This window comes from Apis mellifera, linkage group LG1 (genome assembly GCF_003254395.2).
Source record: "Apis mellifera strain DH4 linkage group LG1, Amel_HAv3.1, whole genome shotgun sequence".
NCBI classification, from domain to species: Eukaryota; Metazoa; Arthropoda; class Insecta; order Hymenoptera; family Apidae; genus Apis; species Apis mellifera.
Window position 1 is genome coordinate 12,205,300 of NC_037638.1, and position 21,679 is coordinate 12,226,978.

Sequence of the window (21,679 nt, forward strand, 5' to 3'; positions counted from 1 at the left end):
AATAAGCTATTGAAAGATATATTATTATATATAAAGATTATTTATCATATATTTATATATTATATATATATTATATATGTATTATATATCTATATATCGTATATTCTATGTATACTATTCTATGTACAAAAATATTTACAATTTTTTGCCAATAATGTGATCCACTTATATATATATATACACTATTATCAATATTGTTGTACTATTATGATATATATAAAAGCATAATATTAATAATAATTATATGATAATTGTTTACAAAATAATCATTTCATAAAAATACGAAATTACATAATTAAAATAAATAATAGACATAATTATGTTTGACACTATTAATACCGTTAATAAAAGCGGTATAGTGAGATAAGATTACTTAGGTATTAAATTTTAATAATAGTTTATATGTTGAATCCTATTAATTGAGAAATTTTAGAGGAAGAAAGTCTTATTCAAAATCGTATAAGATCTGCTAGAACTAATTTTTTCTTTGGTAAAAAATTCCCTGACAAATTTCCTTAGCTATAAAATGCAGTTTTATTAAATGCAGCTAGATAAATAGGTATCATCGATTATATTTAAATTTAGGATTTCACTATATCGCTTTCAATGACTATACATGCTTATTTATTTTATTACTATAAATGACAGTAATATAACGACATGTTACATTCTTGTACTTAAATCATTAATATTTCTGATTCGTTTTCAAAGGCTATTAAGTGATCATTTTCAACGAGCAAATTGCTAGTTGATCGTCCGGAGCTTTTTCAAAAGGTTTTGTACCATCTGGGGCATAATACCTATTTACTTGATAAGTCAACATTGTTTCATATCCGAACACGTCTATTCCAAGTTGCTGTTACATAAAAATAATAATAATAAAATTATCTCTTTTTAAATAAAAATTAATAAATTAACAAAGTCAAATATAAAGTTATTAGTAAAAATAATAAAAAATGTGGTCTTTAAACTTTATTTTTAATGGAAATTTTAAGAGAAATTTAAAAATTTTGATAAGAAAAAATTTTAATGATTCTAAAATATTTTTTTATATTAAATTTTACATTAAATTGCAATATTCTTATATATTAAATTTTATTACCTGTGTTAATGGACTTGTATTTGTAGTGAAAATGCCAGCATATTCTTTCCTTTTAGCCAATTGCAAACAATATTCTTCCATCTCTTTCATCATAATTACATTTTCGGCCGGATTTAAATCACTGCTTGTTGTCATCATGAAATTGTGAATAATTTGACCTTTTCCTTTTGGTAATTTTCGTTCCCTAATAGGCGCTTCTAGATATTCCAAAAATTCGAAAACGATCATCAATTTGGAATCAAGGATTAATTCAGGCTCATCCCAGAGATCAAAATTCAAGCCTACTCCTATTGTTTTATTATCTTGCGATGATTTCACTACAAAACTTAAATTTTTTTCCACTAAAGAATTCCAAAGCATTTCCATCATTATTTGATAATCTTCCCTTGTTATATCCGGCATTAACCACTGTTCTAAATCTGCTTTACTGTAGAAACTTTCTGTAATAATTCTGAAACAATTTTTTTTTCTCTTATATTTATAATTTATATATATATTTTTCAATCATTAGAATTATTTTAATATTATAATTTATATTAAAAATGATAATTATTGAAAGTTATTCTTATTATATTAAAAACTATTAAAAATATAATTCTTCTGAATATTCTTTTTTTATATCTAAAAAATATTTTTAAGATGAATTTTACATACTCTATTACATCTTTTTTATGAGAATCATTTAACATTTCAAAGATATGCTCTTCTTCGTTAAGAGTATTTTCATAAACCACGTCTTCAGTACTAATCTTCATTCGATCGAGCACCTCGGCCAAATTTTTTGCCGTGATAAATTCTGTAATGCCTATTTCATAACCTTGATCCCGGAGCTTCGTCACAGTATAAATCGAATTCAAAGAATTCCCGCCAAGTTCATAAAAATTTGCATTAAGCGTGATGTCTGCACGACCTCCATTTCCAATCACGGATGCCACTGTTGGAAACAGAACTTTCGCCTTGGCAAGATCCTTCTCAAGTACATTAGTATAGTCACAATTCATACACTGCTCGTTTTCTAAATAGAGAAATGTATAAATATAATTTAATTTTTGAAATTTTATATATACATATTAATATAGTTTATCTTATGATAGATTTTTTAGATAATGAGGTGAAAATTATAAGTTTATTTTGCCTATATTAAAATACTATCGTTGATTATAAATATTTTTTTTTGTAATTGTTGCAATTATGCGATATTAAATTTAAAATTACTAATGTATTACCGTTATTGACATTAGAAGATTCATAATATTTTAATAATGCCTGACGATCAGTCTTCCCATTTGTTAAAAGTGGTATATTTTCCACGATGATAACTCGTGGTAACATGTATATAGGTAGCATAGATTGTAGAAACGTTTCTATTTTTGATACGCAAGTGGACGAATCTTTTGCAATAGTTACAAAAGCAACTAGACTCTGAAAATCGATATATATAATTTTTTTTATAATCAATAGTTGAAATCTTATAAATTGTGAATAAAAAAAATCAAACAAAAAAAATATAAAATTAATAATACCTGTGACAATTCACCGGGTTTGTAACAAAGAACAACCACTCCATCTATTTCAGATATCCTAGATATTACTTTTTCTACTTCCGTAAGATCCACACGATGTCCCCTAACTTTAATTTGCGAATCTACACGTCCTTCGTACATAATCACACCTTTTGATATTTTGGCATAATCTCCAGTGCAATAAATCCTTGAATATTCTGTTTAACATGCATATAATTAAATTATTTTTTTTATAAATTTTTAAATGCATTTTTAATATAAATATTAATATAAATATATTAAAAAAAGATTCTAATATTATATATTTATACTTATATTTATACTTATATTAACAGAATTCTCATAATTCTCAAGAAATTTTCTTTCTTATCAATAATTATATTTATAATTATATATTTAGTTATTGTTTAGTTATGATAAAATAACGTCGATGATAAAAAGATAACAAAAAATTTTTATTATATTTAAATGAATTATTTTCAAATAAAATAAAATCAAACGTTACATTCCAAAAAACATATATTATATAACCGATGAAAAAAAATGAATAAGGAAATCTGCTAAATTATGTATTGATGTTAATTAAATAAAAAAGTAATAATTATTACAAAATAAATTGTTTAAGTAATAGAATATATAAAAAAAATTGGTGATATTTTTACCTAAATCGATCGTATAAGGATTGTCTTGAAACTTGCGGGATTCATTATTGTGAATATAGCCTGTTGCAAGGTTTCTACCGGCAACTATTAATTCTCCAACTTCTCCTTGTGGTATTAGTCGCATATCTTTGTTGACGATATAAATAACGCAATTGTCCAGTGGTTTTCCTGCAATTAGACATTTTATTAGACATTTGTCTTCGAACTTAATTAATAGATAAAATAAACATGATTAATAAATTCTAAATTTATTATTATAAATAATTAAAAAATATTTATAATAAGAATCTAATGCAAATAATTTTATTACATTAATTAATTGTAAAGTTAGATTTTGCAAAATTTTCAATCTTTTTTTTTTATTTTCAATTCTATATTTTTCAATGATTTTTTGATACCATAAGATCACTAATTTCTTTTCTATATTTTTTTAATACTAGAACTATTAATATTGATCTACAATAATATATAGAATTTATCCCAGACGATCAATAAAGGTTAAATGATTATATCTGAGATTTTTCAACATTATAACTTTTTTTTGCGAAACTTTTATTTTCGATTTGTTCGAATATTTGTTCAACCGTGGCAACTCATTGGCAGCATATATCCAACACTACCATAATGATGCAAATTTATACACTCTATGATTGACAATATTTTTAATAATTTACAATATTGAAATGAAAATTTTCGCAAAAGAAAAAGTTGTTTGAAATCAATTATTAGACATCATTATTGATTGATTTATAGAATATCCTGTAAATATTTAATATATGAATGATTGTAATTGAAGCTTTATTAAAAATAAATAAATATTATATTTGTGTATTATATTTTCATCTCAATAAAACAATGTTAATTTTGCTAAGAAGATTTTCATGTTTTTTTAATAACCATATAATAAAAAAACTGAAAATGAATATTTTCTGAAAAAAAAAAATTGTAATTTTCCATTTACCAATTGGTACTTTTTCTACCGACTGTAGTTGCTTCCGATTGGTCAAAAGATGATAGGTAACATCTCCCATGATCTCTGTACTTCCATAAAAATTTGCTAAAATTTTACTGTCATTCTCAAATGTGGTGAAGAATTGATCCGCTAAAGAAACTGGCAATGTCTCTCCAGAGCATACCCAAAGTCTTAACGAACGTAGAACATCATCCTTGTTCTAAACATAATTGATGAATATTGAATTAGCTAAACTTATCAATTAGTGATAATTATTCGACAAATATCGTGATTTAAAAGACATACTTAAAATATGTAAATTATTGAATTGTAATTATTGAATTATTTTATTCATTAAATGTGTGATATGTAGTACGAAAATTTTAAATAAATTGAAAGAGTAGTATTTTATTTTTATATTATATTATTTTATATATTAATATTAATTATATTATACTATTTTCTTTAATGTTTATATAGGTTATATATACATTAAAATTATCAATATTAATATTTTATAACTGAATTAAAAATAAAAAGAAAACTGAATAAATTCAAAAATATACTATAAAAATAGTATATTAAATACTATATAAATTGTAAATTAAATAACATGATTTTATAAAATATATGAATTAGAAATGGTTGGAAATTTAATTTTTAGATTAATGAAATTTGGAATTCTCGAAATTTTCAAAACTTTCGAAATTCTTAAAATTTAAAATATTTCTTTTTATTCCATTTCATTTATTTTAAAGAGTAAATAAATATTTATCTATTTTTTGTCAGATATTATTAAAATCTTAATTTTCAAACTCATGAAATTTTCTAGTTAATTATATATAATAATTAATAGTAACTAATAATATTATATTAATATAATATAAATAACTTTTTATTTTTTTTATATAAATTATTTTAATGAATTGATGAAATCATAATTATATATATAATTAATGTTAATCTAAAATTTATTATTTATTCAGTTTTCAATATTAAATAGTTTTTAATTCGTATTTATAGAAGTAATTACATAGATAAAATAACATGAATTTTCAAATTTAAATAAATTATCAATTTAATTATTTTTTAATATAATTAATTTTTATGTTTTTTTTTTGTTATCTTATTATTTTCTTCATAATAATGGAAATATGAAACCTATGTGAATTTCGAAGTAACGTGGAAAAATGCTTCCATTGTGAATAAATCTGATACATAAAGATTGCGCTTATTGAAAGGGATGTATGTTATCTGGTATATTAATCTTTATTGAAAGTGCTTAGAAATAGTCTAAGCATAAAAAATTATAAGAAAGAAAATATAAGAGATAAAAAGATTTAATAAGAATGTACGTGGATTTACATGTTTAATCGAAGCGTCTAAGTGAGATGATATGATCTTATATCCGTTTACGTGTTGTAATAATTGGTATATTGCTTACTTGTAAACTGAGATACATTAACATGGAGTGCAATAAGGATGGGACCAGTACCAATCGCTGAATCTGAAATTATTTTATATTTATTAAATAATAAAATTTTATAATTAAAAAGTTTTACAGAAACATTAAAGAGATAATATAAAAATATAAAATAATATATATATAAAAATTATATTATTATACAATATAGAATAATATTATTTTTAATGTGTATTGTTAATGTGTAATATTATTTTTAATAATAATAATAATTATTATTAATAAGATCATAAAATAATATATATTAATAATATAGAATATATAAATTTCTATAAATATTATTAAGAAATTTTTTTTTTAAATGAATTGAAATTAGAGATCAAAAAAATGAAATTTCTGAAATTATCTGAAATTATTATTCAAAATTATTAAGAAATTATTAGAAAGTTTGTTGAAATTATTAAAAAAAAATGTTGAAAAATAAAATTTTGTAATTAATAAAAAATAAGTACTTACTGTACAAATACTATTTTTACACTTAATGTACAAATACTATTTTTCTAGTCTTACAGAAATCTTTATATAATTTTTACAATAATATTAATAAAATCAGAATTACAAAATTTTTTGTAACTAAACTAAACTATGTTATCTTTATTTTTTTCTTTTTCATTTTTTGTTGCTTTTTATTCTTGTTTAAAATTCTTTTTTTCTTTTATATGAATTTCTTTCTCTTATTTTTCTTTTTTCTAAATAAAAAATTTGCAAAAAATCTATTTTTAAATATATATTTTATATATAATTTTTTACCTTATGTTCTTCCAGTACAGATACAAATCTCTCTGGATCCTTGGTAACATGTTTGGGAACAACCACCAGTGTACGTCCTTGCAACAAAGGTCCCCAAATTTCAGATACACTATCCACAAATGTCAAAGATGTCTTAAAAATACAATTTTTTTCGTCCTCTGCATAAGGTAATTCCTGCCATTGCCATTCCAATCGATTCAATATAGTTGCATGTGGTAGAAGAACTCCTGTCATTAAGAAAAGATTAAGAAAATTTAATATTTTAAAATGATAAAAATAATTATTTTAAAAAATCATAAAAATACAAAAGAATAACGAAAAATAAGCAACAAAATAACAAAATGAAAAAAAAAATAAATAATTTGAATAATAATGTCTTGTAATTTGATCATAATGAACGGTTTTTGGATGATTAAGATTAGAAATTGAAATAAATATAAAAATTAATGATGACAAAAATATGGATTAAGTTACAAACAATTTAATTTTGCATTACATAAAATGAGATAATGCTATTTCGGTCCATGAAATTAATTATTATTACCTTTAGGTATGCCTGTGCTTCCAGAAGTATATAAAACAATTGCAGTTCTTTCAGGATCTTCTTCAACCTTCAAATTTTCTTTCTCTTCATTTTTAGATTGCTTTAACAATTGTTCATAGGTGATCGTGTTTGTTCCTTCGTAAAGTGATAAATCCGCTGAAAAATAATTTTTTTAGAAGCTTAAAATATATTTATATACTAACATCCTTATTGAACTTGTAATGTAATGTTTTGTTAATGTAAGATTTTCAAGTTTAAAAAAATCTGACTACATAAGAATTTATGTGAAATCTCGTAATAAATGATAAATAAATAAATTATATTTTAATATTGAAAATTTAATAAAATTATTCAATTGTCTTAGTGTTTTAAATATTTTTTGATATATATAGAATACTAAATTTGAATACTTAAGGATTAAAAAAATAAAAAAATTTACATCAATGATAGATTCTTTTTACATCAAAACTTGAAAAATTGATTTTTTTATTTTTATAGTAACATTAGGTTGTTCCTGTACACATGATCTTAAATGGCAGAATTTTGTCTGATTTGTCTCTCGACATTTAAATCGAAGGATTTTAAAAATAGTTTAATTAATGCGACTATAAAGTACAATTTACAACGTGCAATAAGTGTTAACGAGTCATGTTCAGGAAGTTTTTCATATATGAATCGAAAGGGATCGATTCGTTCTCTTGACCTTAAAGATCCAACACGGTGATCTGCATAGGCGGCAAGGTTCTTCCGTTTACTGCTCGAAGGAAAAATCGTTTCAAAGTATATTACAAGCGGATCTACATATACTTTTTCCCTCTTCGTCTGTTCTTTTTTTCCTCCTTTTTATCCGGATATTTTCATGATTTGCATTTCTAGGAATACGTTGCAGGTGAGAATGAGATTTATACATAATTTCTTATAAGAAATGGAATTTTGTTTTCGAATTCATATCGCAATTAATTTAAATCTTATTTCGAACTTAAAATAAAATAGAATTTCTTTTGTAACTATAAATGGATTGTCGACAAGTTCAAATTTAAAATTTGATTTCAAATATGTTCTTATTAAATATATTATCATGTGTAAATCATTGAATAGTTTAAAAGATTTTTAACAATTTTACAGGTTATATTCATTGTTAATATTTCAAAAAATATTTATATACATACATACCCTTGCTTTCCAAATTTTTTTTCTATATTGGTTCTATACTGTCTAACTATGGAGGAAGACATTAACTGCAAAAAAATGTAAAACGAATTTTTTTGTATTTTTAGATAGTTTTTATATCTTATTTTGATAAATAATAGTAAAATAATAAAATAAGAATATCTTGCAAAAAAAAAAAAAAAATAATGAAACATTTAGAAAGAATGTACTAAATATATAATATAAGATAATATATATATAATATATATGTAAGATATAATAAATATATAACATATATATAAGAAGAATAACTGTATTAAAAAGTAATACTAATAGCTTAAGCTTGATTAAAGTTTATATCGATTTTTCTCAATTGATTTTTCAATAGATGCTATTTTTCTCCATAGTTAGTAAGTATACATTCAAATAATGTTTAAAAATTATTCAACAAGGAATTTAAATCTCGATTTACAAGGTATTAGAAAATTCATTTATAAAAAAAAAATCTTGCATTTACTTTCTTGTTCGATTACCACCACAAAAGGTTTTGCTTCTTCTAAGATATGTTTCATCCTGACCATAGGAAATTCTGCGTCCAAGGGCAGATATGCCATACCAGCCTTCAATATGGCAATCAGTACGGTCGGTAACTGATGCGAGGGTTTCATGCATACCGCTACAAATGATTTTGATGCATCTTCTGATTTCTCAAGTTTTTGAAAAACTCTGGCCAATTTATTGGTTATCTCGTTTAATTGTTCATAAGAAATTACATATTCCTGGCCATTGTCATCTATGTTAAATTGAAAAAACGAGTTATTAACAGAGTTAAAAGAAAGTATGATAATTATTTAGAAAAAGAACTTTCTTATCAATTTTGAATGAATTTTTTCCATGCATATAATTACTACTTGAATTTTCCAAGATGTATTGAAAAAGATTTCTATTATTATTTAATTATTATCTTTTAAAATTATTATTGTATATATTTATATGTTTCATAAATATCTTCATATTAATATATAATAAATATTACGGAAATAACCAGATGTATCTAATAGAATTAAAAGTTAAGTTTAAAAAGTTATTTCGTGTATTCTTAATAAATTTGAAATATATCCAAACTGAATTTGAGCATTTCATGGATTTTTCCATAAAATATGAATAATGAAGATAAAATAAAGTAATATTTAAATAAAATTATAACATTCGATATATAACTTAAGGTTTTTTTTTATATTTTATTTTTGCATTTCGCAATCCAAAAGATCTTCGATCTACGTAATAATAACATCAAAGTATAATGATATTAAGTTATTTTGGATATTAACTGTGATATATTTATAATAAATTAATAATATAAGTTAATATAATTTATAAGTTAGATATTTTCTATTAACATTCTATGCAAAGTAACAATTTTTATTGTAAATATTTTCAAAATTATGGTCGAACAATTGTTATATATATGTATAGGAAAAAATTATTCAAAATCTCGTTCACGATATTTAAAAATCGAAATAAGTGAAATATGTCCTTTTCTATAATATATAATTAAAAATTATCGTATGTATAATTAAAATTTTTCTGAAACCATTAACTTCTGAAACAATTAATTTTTTGATATCACGATATAAAAATTTTATAATGGTAGTATAATTGTAGTAATGGTAGTAAAATTATACTATACATAGTGTTAAGGTAGTTAAGTTATTTATACCAAGAACGTAATACAGGAAATAATTTCAATTTCGATACTACTATGTAATATCATTTAATAGTAGAATATTCTATGATATTTATTATTAGAATCTCGATTTCTGTTAAATTATTCGCATTTAAATATTATTACTTGTAGGAAAAACATTAAAATAAATTAACATGAAATAAATTTTTTTTATTTACACTTTACAAAACTCTTTTATCTATATTTTTATATACGATTCTTTTTTCTTCTATATTCAATAATATGATTAATAAATACCTTTATAATAGATTGCCACTTGATTGGAATAATTTACTGCTGCCTGAGTGAATAATTCATGAAGTAAATTTTTTTCTTTTTCATTATTAATTCTTTGTCGGCCTTTTAACACCGATTGTTGAAGTATAGTGCCCATCTACAAGTTTAAAATTTTTGTATTATTCACAATTTTCTATTTTCATATATTCAAAATAATTGAAAAATATAGGATAAAATGTAGGATAAAAACTTGATCGCATTTTCTAATATTTATGTATACTATTATTATTGCATTAGACAAAAATTTTTATTAATTTATTTCTTATTTTTATTAATTTATTAATAGTTATTAAAATGTATGAAATGACTTTTTGAATATGAATAATTACACTAATTTGTAAATTGCCAAAAAAAATAAGTGATTAATTATAAAAATGAAAATAATAATATAATAATAATAATATAATAATAAAAATGTGTTATTGAATAATTTGTTGGAAGTTAATTTAAAGTTTAAAGTGAATATAATTTGAATATTATTTTATCATTTATTGTTATTGTTTATTATTATAACATTAATAATATATATGTTAAAGGAATAATTTTTTATTAATGCAAAAAATTACGATTAATAAATATAATAATAATAAATAAACGAAAAAATTATTAATATCAATCAATTAAATTAATAAAATAAATTAATCGTAATAATTTCAATTTTTTCATGGACAAGGTATTGAATCAAACAATTAATATTACTTTTTTAATGAAGCTATAAATATCAAAATATGTTTCAAAAATATTGGAGAAAATAATATAAAATAATATAAAATACTTGAATAATTTTATCAAGCATTTATTTATATATGTGAATTGAAAATTTAATAAAAAAATTGTAGTTCATATTGACAATTTATATCTTTTATCTCTCTTTTTCTCTCTTCTATTATCACAATTATAGCATTGCTATTTATCGATATATTTATATTCCATTAAAAGAAATGATTAATTCCAAGAATAACTAACAAGCATTTATCGCAAACATGATTCATCGATATAAGAATCTCAAATCCTAAATGACAAACAAAGTATAACTAATCTATTCACTGTAAAAGTGTTTCTTCAATTAGTGAAAGATTGAGGATTCCTATAGGGAAAATCAATCGAATAAAAAATTAGTAATGAGAGTAGTTAATTGTTTCTTTTCGATTCTCTAATTAAGATGTAATAAAATTTTGAAGATATGCTCCTTGAAATTTCTAAAATACTGTTCTTAATTTTTTTTTTAAATGGAATTTTCTATTTGTTCTTATATTTATTTATATAGAATAACCTTATTAAAAGAGTAATTCATTCGTATCCAATCAATTTCTATTTGTATCTATTTGAAAAATTTTCAAATTTAATTTATTAAAAAATGAAACCTCGAAAAAAAATTTTGTTTTTTCTTTTTTATTTATTTTTACATATAGAATTATCTTATATCAATTTTATTATCAGTAAAATTTCCTATCAGTAATTACAGTATATCATAGATATTTTGATTTATAAATTTTTACAATAAAATTGGAAAAGATTCAACAATATTACAATGTATCTTGAAAATTAAATAAATATTCTATATAAAATATTTTATTTAAAAAAAGCAAAAATTTATTTGAAATATTTTTTTGTATGATTAAAAAATTATCGAATTTCTTTAATTAATAACAAGGAGCTGATCAAATTTAAATAATAATAATAAATTAGATAATTTTTAAGCTGAAAAATATTTTCAAAATGTCTTTAAATTCGCCGCAGGAAATTAAACAGAAAATAATCTGTTATCTTACAGGTGTATTGTGAGATAAATAAAAAATTGAAGCAAATAATGCCGGAACCATTCACTGATTTCATCACATTCAACAAAGAAAATTAATATGTAATAAGCTCTGTCGCATTCGGTAGCGATGATTGATGTATAACCTTCGATGTAACAAGAAACAGACTATGTACAGTATATATACAAATATGTACTGACTTGTATACTTGTATATAATATACCTTGACATAATTGGATTTTGTGCGCGAAAGTCGATATCGGCCTTCGATTTGTCAATTTAACAAAATTCAATTTTGTTTTTCGATTATAACTCGAGATGAAAGGAGAGTGGATGTTCATCTTTGACACTTTAATAGCGATGCTTCGAGAGAAATTATATTTGATTCAAATGTTACTATGTAAATATTGATGTAATATGTTAACATTTTGAATTTTCCCGCCAATTGATTATTTTAAATATTCAATCATTTTATTAATCATTCTTTTTGCTGATTTTTGTTAATAAATTGATATTTTTTTTCGTTATCTTATATATTTTTCTTTTTACTAATTTTTTTTACTCATAAATAATGTTTTATTTTTAAAACATTTAAATTTAAATAATTCATTATATTATTATAACTTATTTAATATATATTCTGTTTATATATTCTAATTATATATTGTAATATTTGTATTTAAATCATATAATATACATTTATATTAAAAAAATATAAAATACAAAAAAGTTAATAAATCTTTTTATAAAAAAAAATCAATAAAATATGATGATGCTTAATTTTCAGAAAAATTCAAAAATAAAAATAAAAAAATATTTCTTGAATCTTCTAACTATCTAATTGTTTAATAATTTCTTTTAATGATATTCTTATCAATGACAATAATATGACAACAATATGTTATATCAATTATTAAATTTTAGAATCAAGAAATGTGATTCAATATATTATCATTATTATAATAACTATAATTTTCATATTATTCATTATTATTATAATTATTGCACGAATACTATAATATATAACATATATAATAATATTGTATAATAGATATATATAATATTATATATCATATACTATATAACAATAATGATAATAAATAGAGTAAAATTTAAAAAAAAATATGATATTGCACAAAGTTAAAATTGTTTCATAAGTTGGAACTTTCTCACACAGGTATAACAATGGTAATGTTTAGCAATTCTTGTGTTACAGAATGCAATTCTTTTCAATGTATTTCATACGGTTATTTAATTTTTTATTGAAGTCGACTACGTGCCATTATTCTATTCGTTATCCTACATATCAGAAATATGAAAGAGAAAAAAAAAAGAAAAAAACTGAAGAAAAAAAAAAGAAAAAGAATTCTATTGTTGAATCACAATTTTCTAATCGTGAACGTGATCGTTACAGTTTTATATTCATACCGACGATGCAGTGGAAGAAACGCGTGAAACTCTTACACAACGGGTATACATTTTGTAACCATTAGAAAGAAATGAAAAATACACGTTCCACAGATATGAAAGTTTTTGCCCGTATATAATGCATATACATATACATACGTAGAATAAAAATTCATTGTTTTCATGAATAATATAAGTGTTTTTCAAAACAATTTTTTAAATTAATTTTAAGTTTAAATAGATTTTTAATAATCTATTTTATTTTAATAATTTTTCATTAAATAATTGTTTATGAGATTAATTGTAATGAGATTTCGTATACACCTTTTTATTAAATTAATAAATCTTTATCATACAATAGAATATTGATTAACCAATTAAAGTAATCTGGAGTTTTGAAGGTAATTTCTATAAGTTATAATAATATTAATTGATTTTTAAACAATTGCTTATCGAATTTTCTTAATTTATAAGATCATCAATATTTATTCCCGCGATAGAATATAAATTAAAATAAAAATAATTAATTGAAATAATTGTTAATGATAATTAAAAGTAATATAAATTAAAATAGTTTAAGATTAAGAAATGGATGCGAAATATAATCAAATTGGTTGGATTATTGGTTGGTATATTTTAAAATATTTATTTTTTTTTAATTATTTTTTATAATAAAAAATAGATGAAAAATACATAATATCAATATTAATATCAAATATTAAATTTATAAATTTATAAATTTAGAATTTTAATAATTCATTATTACTCGAATTGCGAATTCTATGAAATATTTTATTCATTTTTATTGTATGTATATTAAATGAATAAAAATTGAATCGTAGATTCCAATTAATATAATTAAGATAATTCGAATATTATCCTCAATTGTTAATAATTATTAATAATTGCAATATTCGCTAAATCAGTGTTATATAATTATAATAATTATAATGTTATTATAATGAGCATCAAATAATTGATTTAATTTAATTAATTAATATTTTACAATTAAAAATAGATATTTATAATTAAAAGAAAGAAATCGTAAGATATATACATATATTGATCAATATTTAATCAATAAAGGCTAATTAAAAATATTTTTTTCAATCATCAATTGATTATTATTATTTATTAATCAAAAATTAATTAAATTCTCATCTATTCGATATACTGCTAAAAAGTATTTTACTATATATTTATAAATTATATATTATAAGTATAAATTTTATTATTTTGTTCATTATATCATTCAATTGAAGTTTCATCATTATAACTTATTTAATCAACTTATTTTTTAAAAGAAGAATTTCTTAGAAGAAAAATAGAAGTTCTTGAAATTAAATTCTAAGTAAGATATATATAAAGATCAAATAAAAGCGATAATATAGTGTACAAATAAGATACAAACATTATATACAACTAATATTATGATATAATTATTATATTAACTAACATTAGAGAATTATAATTGATAAAACTTGTACATCTACTCAAATTCTACGTCAAGTGAAGAAAAACACTAAATAATATATATTAAATAAAAAAATTAAATAAACATTAACTACAAATTCAAATATTTTTAAACACTGATTTGATAAAATTTAATATATCTTATTTTAAAACTTCAAAAATTAAAACGATCCCTTTAAAACTATCTAATTAAAATTAATCTTAACTATCCCTTTTTTTATTTCTCAAGATATATTGAATATTCTACTTCATCTTTTAAAATTATTATTAATATTAATTTAGAATTTAATTTATTTTTTTTTTAAATATACTATTTTCCTATTCCAGTTTTCATATATTTTGACATATTATATAAGTATAAAGGATATAATGTAAACCAGTGAATTTTTTCGCTTACCTCAGAGGCGGTTTCTCTCGTTGCTCAATCTTTCGTCTACTTTCGATTTCTGTTTTCCACGATCGAGAAATAAATTTGATCAAATTATATGGTATAAACAAGAGCCAGTATTCGAAAGACCAATCGAATTTAGAAGATAATCGACTTTCACTCCGGCATCCGTTCTTACCTAAGAGTGCAAAACATGCGTATGCATATTATATTTACAACACGTAAAAGTTCTTCTCGATATTTTTCTCGAACGTTTCCTCACGTTTTCCTCTTAGTTTCCTTTTTTCTATTCCTTCTCACACTTTTTCGTGGTTTAATCACGACACACTTTTTCCTATCCGTTTTTCTTATTCCTTCTTTTAGAGACTTTCTAGTAGAAATTTTCGTGATGATTTTTTTCTTGCTCTTGTTGATCTTCTTCTTATCTTTAATTATCAGGATAAATTTTTCTTCTTCTTGCTTTGATCACAATCACTTTTTTCTTTTTTTTTTTTTTTTTTTTTATTCAACGATTATTTACCAAAATTTTCCAGATATTACTTCAAAACAAATAATATTGTCGAATTTATCCGATTTATTTTAAATTTTTATCGATCTTTGATTATGAATATCGTGAATATCGTTGAACGAAGTATAATCGATCATGCACCGATTGATAGTGGCAAAAAGTATAAACTAAGGGCATACAGCGTGATATTCGTAACTCGATGACCTTATGTCTCGGTCATCACCGTCCCGATTACTCGATGAGAATGTCTCCTCCTGTTGATGTAGCATGTGCTTTTATATAGAACCGGTTACGAGGACCCTGAATTGTTCGTTGTCCCCCATTCTGCCACCACCATCTCTCTGCATCTTTTGTACCGCTATTTTCCGCTGCCTACCATTTGCTTCTGGTCCCTTCGACACTATCACATCAACATCCACGGTTGCCTCATTACTTCCTTGATGATATCCCATGACTAACTTCGTTTTGCTTGTACACTGTAACAGGAATTGCTCAATTTTTGTATTTGTTAGTAAATTTATCAATAAAATAAAAATTAATAGTATAAAATTGATAAAATATGATAAAATTCATGTATGTGCATGTATACCTTATAGATAATAACAGATGCAAAAGTAATTATCTGTCAATCTTGTGTTTGTATTTTGAAGTAAGATTATTTTAAATAATCAGATAATGTAATATAGATTTGATAATTGTTTGGAATAATTTGTTAAAAGTGATGTAAAAATATTATTTCAAGTAATGTGTCATCTCACAAAATGTCTGATAAATAACTAACTATAGAACTATTAATTTTTTTACACATTCTGAAAGTCAATCGGTGAAGCTTAATTAATTATTTTTGAAATGATTTCAAGCAATTTTTGCATTTGCAAAAATTTTTTTTTCATTAACAAATTATTAATGAAAAACATTGGCCAATCACGGAGCTTGTACACTCGTCGCCATGATAGTAGCGTTGGTTATGTGCCGCTGGTGAGTCACACGTTGCTTCGATTACTTGTTCAAACTTGAAGATTCGTTAGTAGTATATATCCATTGCTATTGTTATTTTTTAAATTCATAGATTATTTAAAATGAATTTGTTTATTTTGAAGATATTTTCCATATTTTTCAAATAATAATAATAAAAATAATGATTTTGAAATATCAAAAATTTATTATTTCTTGTTTCAATTTCAAATTAAATTTGCCATTTTAGTATATTCAGTAGCAAAATAACAAATATTATGCCTCAATTGAATAATAATCTAAAATACAATATGCTAATTTTTATTAATTTTATAATAATAATAGTTAAACAATTGTAACTAAATAATACAAACTTTTAATATAATATGGAATATTTTGTTGCATGATTATTTTGTTTTGTGTATCTATTTTTCTCCTTTCTTGTTGTTAAGTTTTTAAATAATGATATAAATATAAAGTTTAAATAAGTATTAAATAATGAAAGTAAAATTAATAATTCAGTTAGTTCTGGTTAATAATGACATAATTCATTTATCAATAGATAAATTTATATATGGTGATGCTTAATTAAAATTGCATTTATTAAAAATGCATTTAAAAATTAAAAATTAATTGAAACTCGATTCAGAATTATTTAAAATCTGTTTTTCTCAAAATTAATCACGATTGATTCAAATTAATTCAATGTTTGGCACAAAATTATTCATTATTGAATCACAGTTCAAACAACGAAACAATTAAAGATTCAAATTTTATTTAAATTTAATTAAATAAATTTGTACATATTTAATAATTTTTAAATTATTCTCTTAACAATATTGCATTGAATAATTCAAAATTAAATATTGACCTAATATTTATTCAAAATTGTTTAAAATGTTTCTTGGAATTATTCAAAATTTTTCAGAACAAATCACAAACACAATAAAGGTCAAATAAAAATTAATCAAATTATTAAATTGTCAATTATAAAATTGCTAATGATTTGAATTTATTATTATTTATGTAAATATTAATTATAATATTAATTATTCATTTATTATTTGTATATTTATATAAATTATATTTATAAATTGAATTTTATTAAATTATTAAATTAGTTTACTTAATTGGCAAGGAAAATGTATCGAATCGATACATTCTATCGCAAGATTTTTAATAAATAATAAAGTATTGAACAATTTTAAATGTTATTCTTAATTATTTTTACATGATTTATATTAGAATAAATATCTCAGACTAATGAATAGTAAAATTATCGTATTTTTTTTTTTGTTTTACTAGATATCAATTTGTTGAACAATGATGGATATTAATTTTTTTATAGTGAATCTTTAACTTTACTAGATCTCTAAAGGAAACTTATTTATTAAATATCATTTGTTGCATAAGCTCAAGGCAAAACAATATCGACGCATATTGTTGCTAATGTGCTTTTAACCATTATAGTGATTCATTGTTTCATTATTCAAGAGATTTGCTACTTTTTCAATGTAATTCTTCTTCCCCCTTCATAATGATTCATATAAAGATAACTTAACTTTTTTATCACTTTTTTTTATCCATCTTGATAATTTTGTACTATAAATCTTGAATCTTGTATTATGTTCTTTTTTTAATATAATATAATTGTGTAATATAATTTGAAAGGAATTCTACAAATTTAATTTTAATCCATTTATTCGCTTGACAAAAGAATTACTCAGTAACAAAAAAAATATTTTAAACATGCAGTTTTAATTTCAAATAGAACAATTTATTATTATTTTTTATTAATGATTCTTTCCTTGATTCTTATAGAAATTTAAAATTATTAACGATTATTTTAATATTTCTTCTAGTTGTATATGAATAAAAATATGAATAAAAGATCGCCTAATTGAAAGTATGATAGATCATGTTACAAGTTTCAAAATCTCGATAGTAATCTTTTTTTTTTTTTCATTTTTGTTATTTGGTTTTCAACATTTCATGAAACTTCAATAATGTATCATCTTATTTACTTGTATTATTACTTTTGGTATTTTTTTTTTCTCTATATAAATATATAGATGTTTAACTACAAAATTATCTAGCAATATTGAAAAATTCTTTATCACTTGTTATCAAAAAGTTTACATATTTTGGAAAATTTTATTTTAATGAAAATTTTTCGTGTACAGTATAATATATAATAATAAACAATTTATTTTTTGATAAAAAATTTGCTTAAATGTATAAAATAAATATATATATAAAATTATGATTTATATATTTTGAATAATGTTTTATATAAACTAAAATTATTATTAATTTTAATAATATATATTATTAGTTGAATTTACATAAGATATATGAATATTTTTGCAACTGTACATATTTCATCAATCTTATTATATTAAAAAAAAAGAAAAAGTTGATACAAATTGTAAATCAATAATTGTCCATAGAATGACTATTGATTACAAATTTTTTTCTACAAATAAAATATAAGATATTTTTATCAATCATCAATGATGTATATCTTTATAAAAAAATGTAATATCAATAGCAATAATATCATTTTACATATATTATATTAGATAATATAGTATTCATTGAAAAAGCTTTTATTTCTGTTGCTATGAATTACCACATGTTTTTTTATTTTTTCATATTTTTATATTTTTTATTTTTTTACATTATTTATTTTTCGCTTTGAATGAAATCAAGCAACAGGAATATAAAGAAATATTTGACGATTTTTTAAAAAACATGAAATATTGATAAAATATTTGATTTGTTTCAGTGAAAATGCAGTTTTAAATTACTTACGCGTTTCCTCGTACTGAATCTCGAGCTTTGATGAAGACTCAGAAATCAATGCTATTTTAACTTCATTCTTCTATCCATGTTATTTGTAATTCAATTGGAAACATTAATATTTCAATTTAACTATTTATATACAAAACTATAAGAAAAACTTACAAAAGAATTCTAAATTTTATCATATTAATTTTATTTTATTGTTATTCTAATTTCTTATAATTAATAAAAAAGATTGAAGATTGTAATAAATTCAGTAGAAGAAAAATATGAATATGGGAAATATCAATTTATAAATGATATTTGCAAATCATTTTTTGGTCATTTTCAAGTCAAAATTTTTTATTTTTTCAGTATCACTTTTCTTATTTTATATTTGATTTATCAATCTCATTATTTTTTTTTTATAGAATATGAATATTCGTATGTTAAATAAATCACTATAATTTCATTTTTTTCTCAAAATTCTTTGTATTTTATTATAATCAAAAAAATTATGATTATGTATATAATTAAAATTCCAAAAATAGTTATCAAAATGATAGAAAGAAAGCTAATTTCTTATAAAACGTGAAAACGATTGAAATTAATGAATTTTCTTTATGAATACTTAAAATTCAAAATCAGTTTTTATGTGTTGATTGAATTTAACTTCAGTTTTAAATTCATTGGAATAATTATTATATGTTGAAACGAATTGTGAGATTGATTCTCAATATCATGATCATTCTAACCTCTCTAAGCACTGCAATATCATATTGTATTATGCAATAAATTCGAATTAAAAGTTTCGATTGCAAAAATTTGTATTACCTTGAAAGTCTTGGAATGTCTCAATAAATTCAAAATTTTTGACACTTTCACTTTTATTAACCACTTATTATTTTTTACGTTATTGCATACACGAGAGCAACATGCAAGCAAGAAATAATGTCGGTAAAAATGAAAACTGGATAATATAAATAAGATAGAATAATTTTCAAAAGTTTCAATAGCTATCAAAATGATCAGGATTTTTAAGAATTTTTAGATTTTGAATCAAATTCGAAGTGATTTTTGCTACTTTAGTGATTCGAAATATTTCAAATTCCGTTATTAATCGTAATAAATGACTAAACAAATTATAACCTCTTGTCTCAATTAATCTTAACTAATCTTCTTTTCGAATCTGCACATTAAAATTAATCGCAATTTTTCTTGATTTAGAATAAGAATATTTTATTGTTGTTTCGTTTTTCTATCGTTAAATCGAAACAAAAAAGATTGCATCACTCGTTTTATGAACGAATTCCAATCGATTATTATTCGATGCAATTACTGTGATTATCATTTTTATAATACGGTAAAAACGGTAAAAATATTCTCCGATGCAAGTGATTAATGCAAGAAATATGTGAATTCCAGTTCACCGTTTCACAGAAATTTAAACGAGGAAAGTAATCTTAAAACAGTTCTTAAAATTTAGTGACTTCATTGTGATCCTTCCAGTGTGTTGCATAGATATGCAAGTAAACTTCAAATATCTGAAATTATTTATTTTGTACTGAATAATCTTTTATTAAGAGATATTAAAATCATTTAAATATTAGTTGTTTTAATAGAAATAAAAAAGTAAGTTTAAAATCTTAAGGAATATAATTATAAAAAAAAAATTAGAATTATAGAAAATCGACAAATTTTATTCATTTTATTGTTTTATTCATTTTATTTATCATTTTATTCATTATATTGTTATTCATATTTATATAATAATATTTGAATAATATTTATATATAGTTTTTGATATAAAAAAATAATACGATGTTTGAAATTATTTTTATTTATTTTACAAGTTTAAAAGAGGTTATGAGATCAATATTGATAAGAATATTAATATATTCTTTATGATTATAGTTTATCAAGCTTAGTTATAAATTAAATATTTATACAAATAACAAAACTTTTATTTTTTGCATAATATTATTTTTATTATTATCAAAATTAAATAATATATGTATTTTGTTTATATAATAATATGTATTATATTTTAGAATTATTGATAAAATTAGTAAAAATAATTATATTATATTTTTTGTAACACTTTAAAATTATATTTTTAAAGACATATCTTAAAAAATTCATATAATATATTATATTTATTACATAAAATTTCAACACTTATTCTCTTAATTGGTATATTATGATTTATTATTATGA

The 21,679-nt window shown here is 21.2% G+C and overlaps 2 protein-coding genes across 6 annotated transcripts in view; one reads left to right on the plus strand and one right to left on the minus strand.

The window, feature by feature from the left end:
• LOC724495 (ecdysis triggering hormone receptor) overlaps positions 1-21,679 on the plus strand; it is a 100,483-nt gene that overhangs the window by 4,830 nt on the left and 73,974 nt on the right. For 2 of the 3 annotated variants that reach the window (XM_026446018.1, XM_026446032.1), the window contains exon 1: positions 6,511-6,639. The exons of the other annotated variant lie outside the window; for it this stretch is intronic. The gene's annotated coding sequence lies outside the window, so the exon portion shown is untranslated. Of the gene's footprint in view, positions 1-6,510; positions 6,640-21,679 lie in introns of those variants that run through there. 3 annotated transcript variants of the gene reach the window in all.
• Positions 593-20,583, minus strand: LOC409109 (mycosubtilin synthase subunit C). 3 transcript variants are annotated; one of them, XM_016916658.2, is made up of 16 exons: positions 20,297-20,583; positions 19,493-19,562; positions 15,479-16,200; positions 15,226-15,394; positions 10,150-10,285; positions 8,683-8,958; positions 7,017-7,172; positions 6,473-6,699; positions 5,684-5,746; positions 4,249-4,459; positions 3,288-3,455; positions 2,626-2,822; positions 2,329-2,524; positions 1,757-2,117; positions 1,103-1,553; positions 602-856 (listed from the first exon to the last, which is right to left on the minus strand). In XM_016916658.2, exons 5-16 carry the CDS (start codon positions 10,283-10,285, stop codon positions 716-718), a joined length of 2,583 nt encoding a protein of 860 aa, XP_016772147.2. In that variant the 5' UTR covers positions 15,226-15,394; positions 15,479-16,200; positions 19,493-19,562; positions 20,297-20,583; the 3' UTR covers positions 602-715. The 3 variants fall into 3 exon arrangements, with proteins under 3 accessions (XP_026301661.1, XP_016772147.2, XP_026301707.1); XM_026445876.1 differs by having other exon boundaries at positions 593-856; positions 15,226-16,200; XM_026445922.1 differs by lacking the exon at positions 19,493-19,562 and having other exon boundaries at positions 15,226-16,200; positions 20,297-20,427.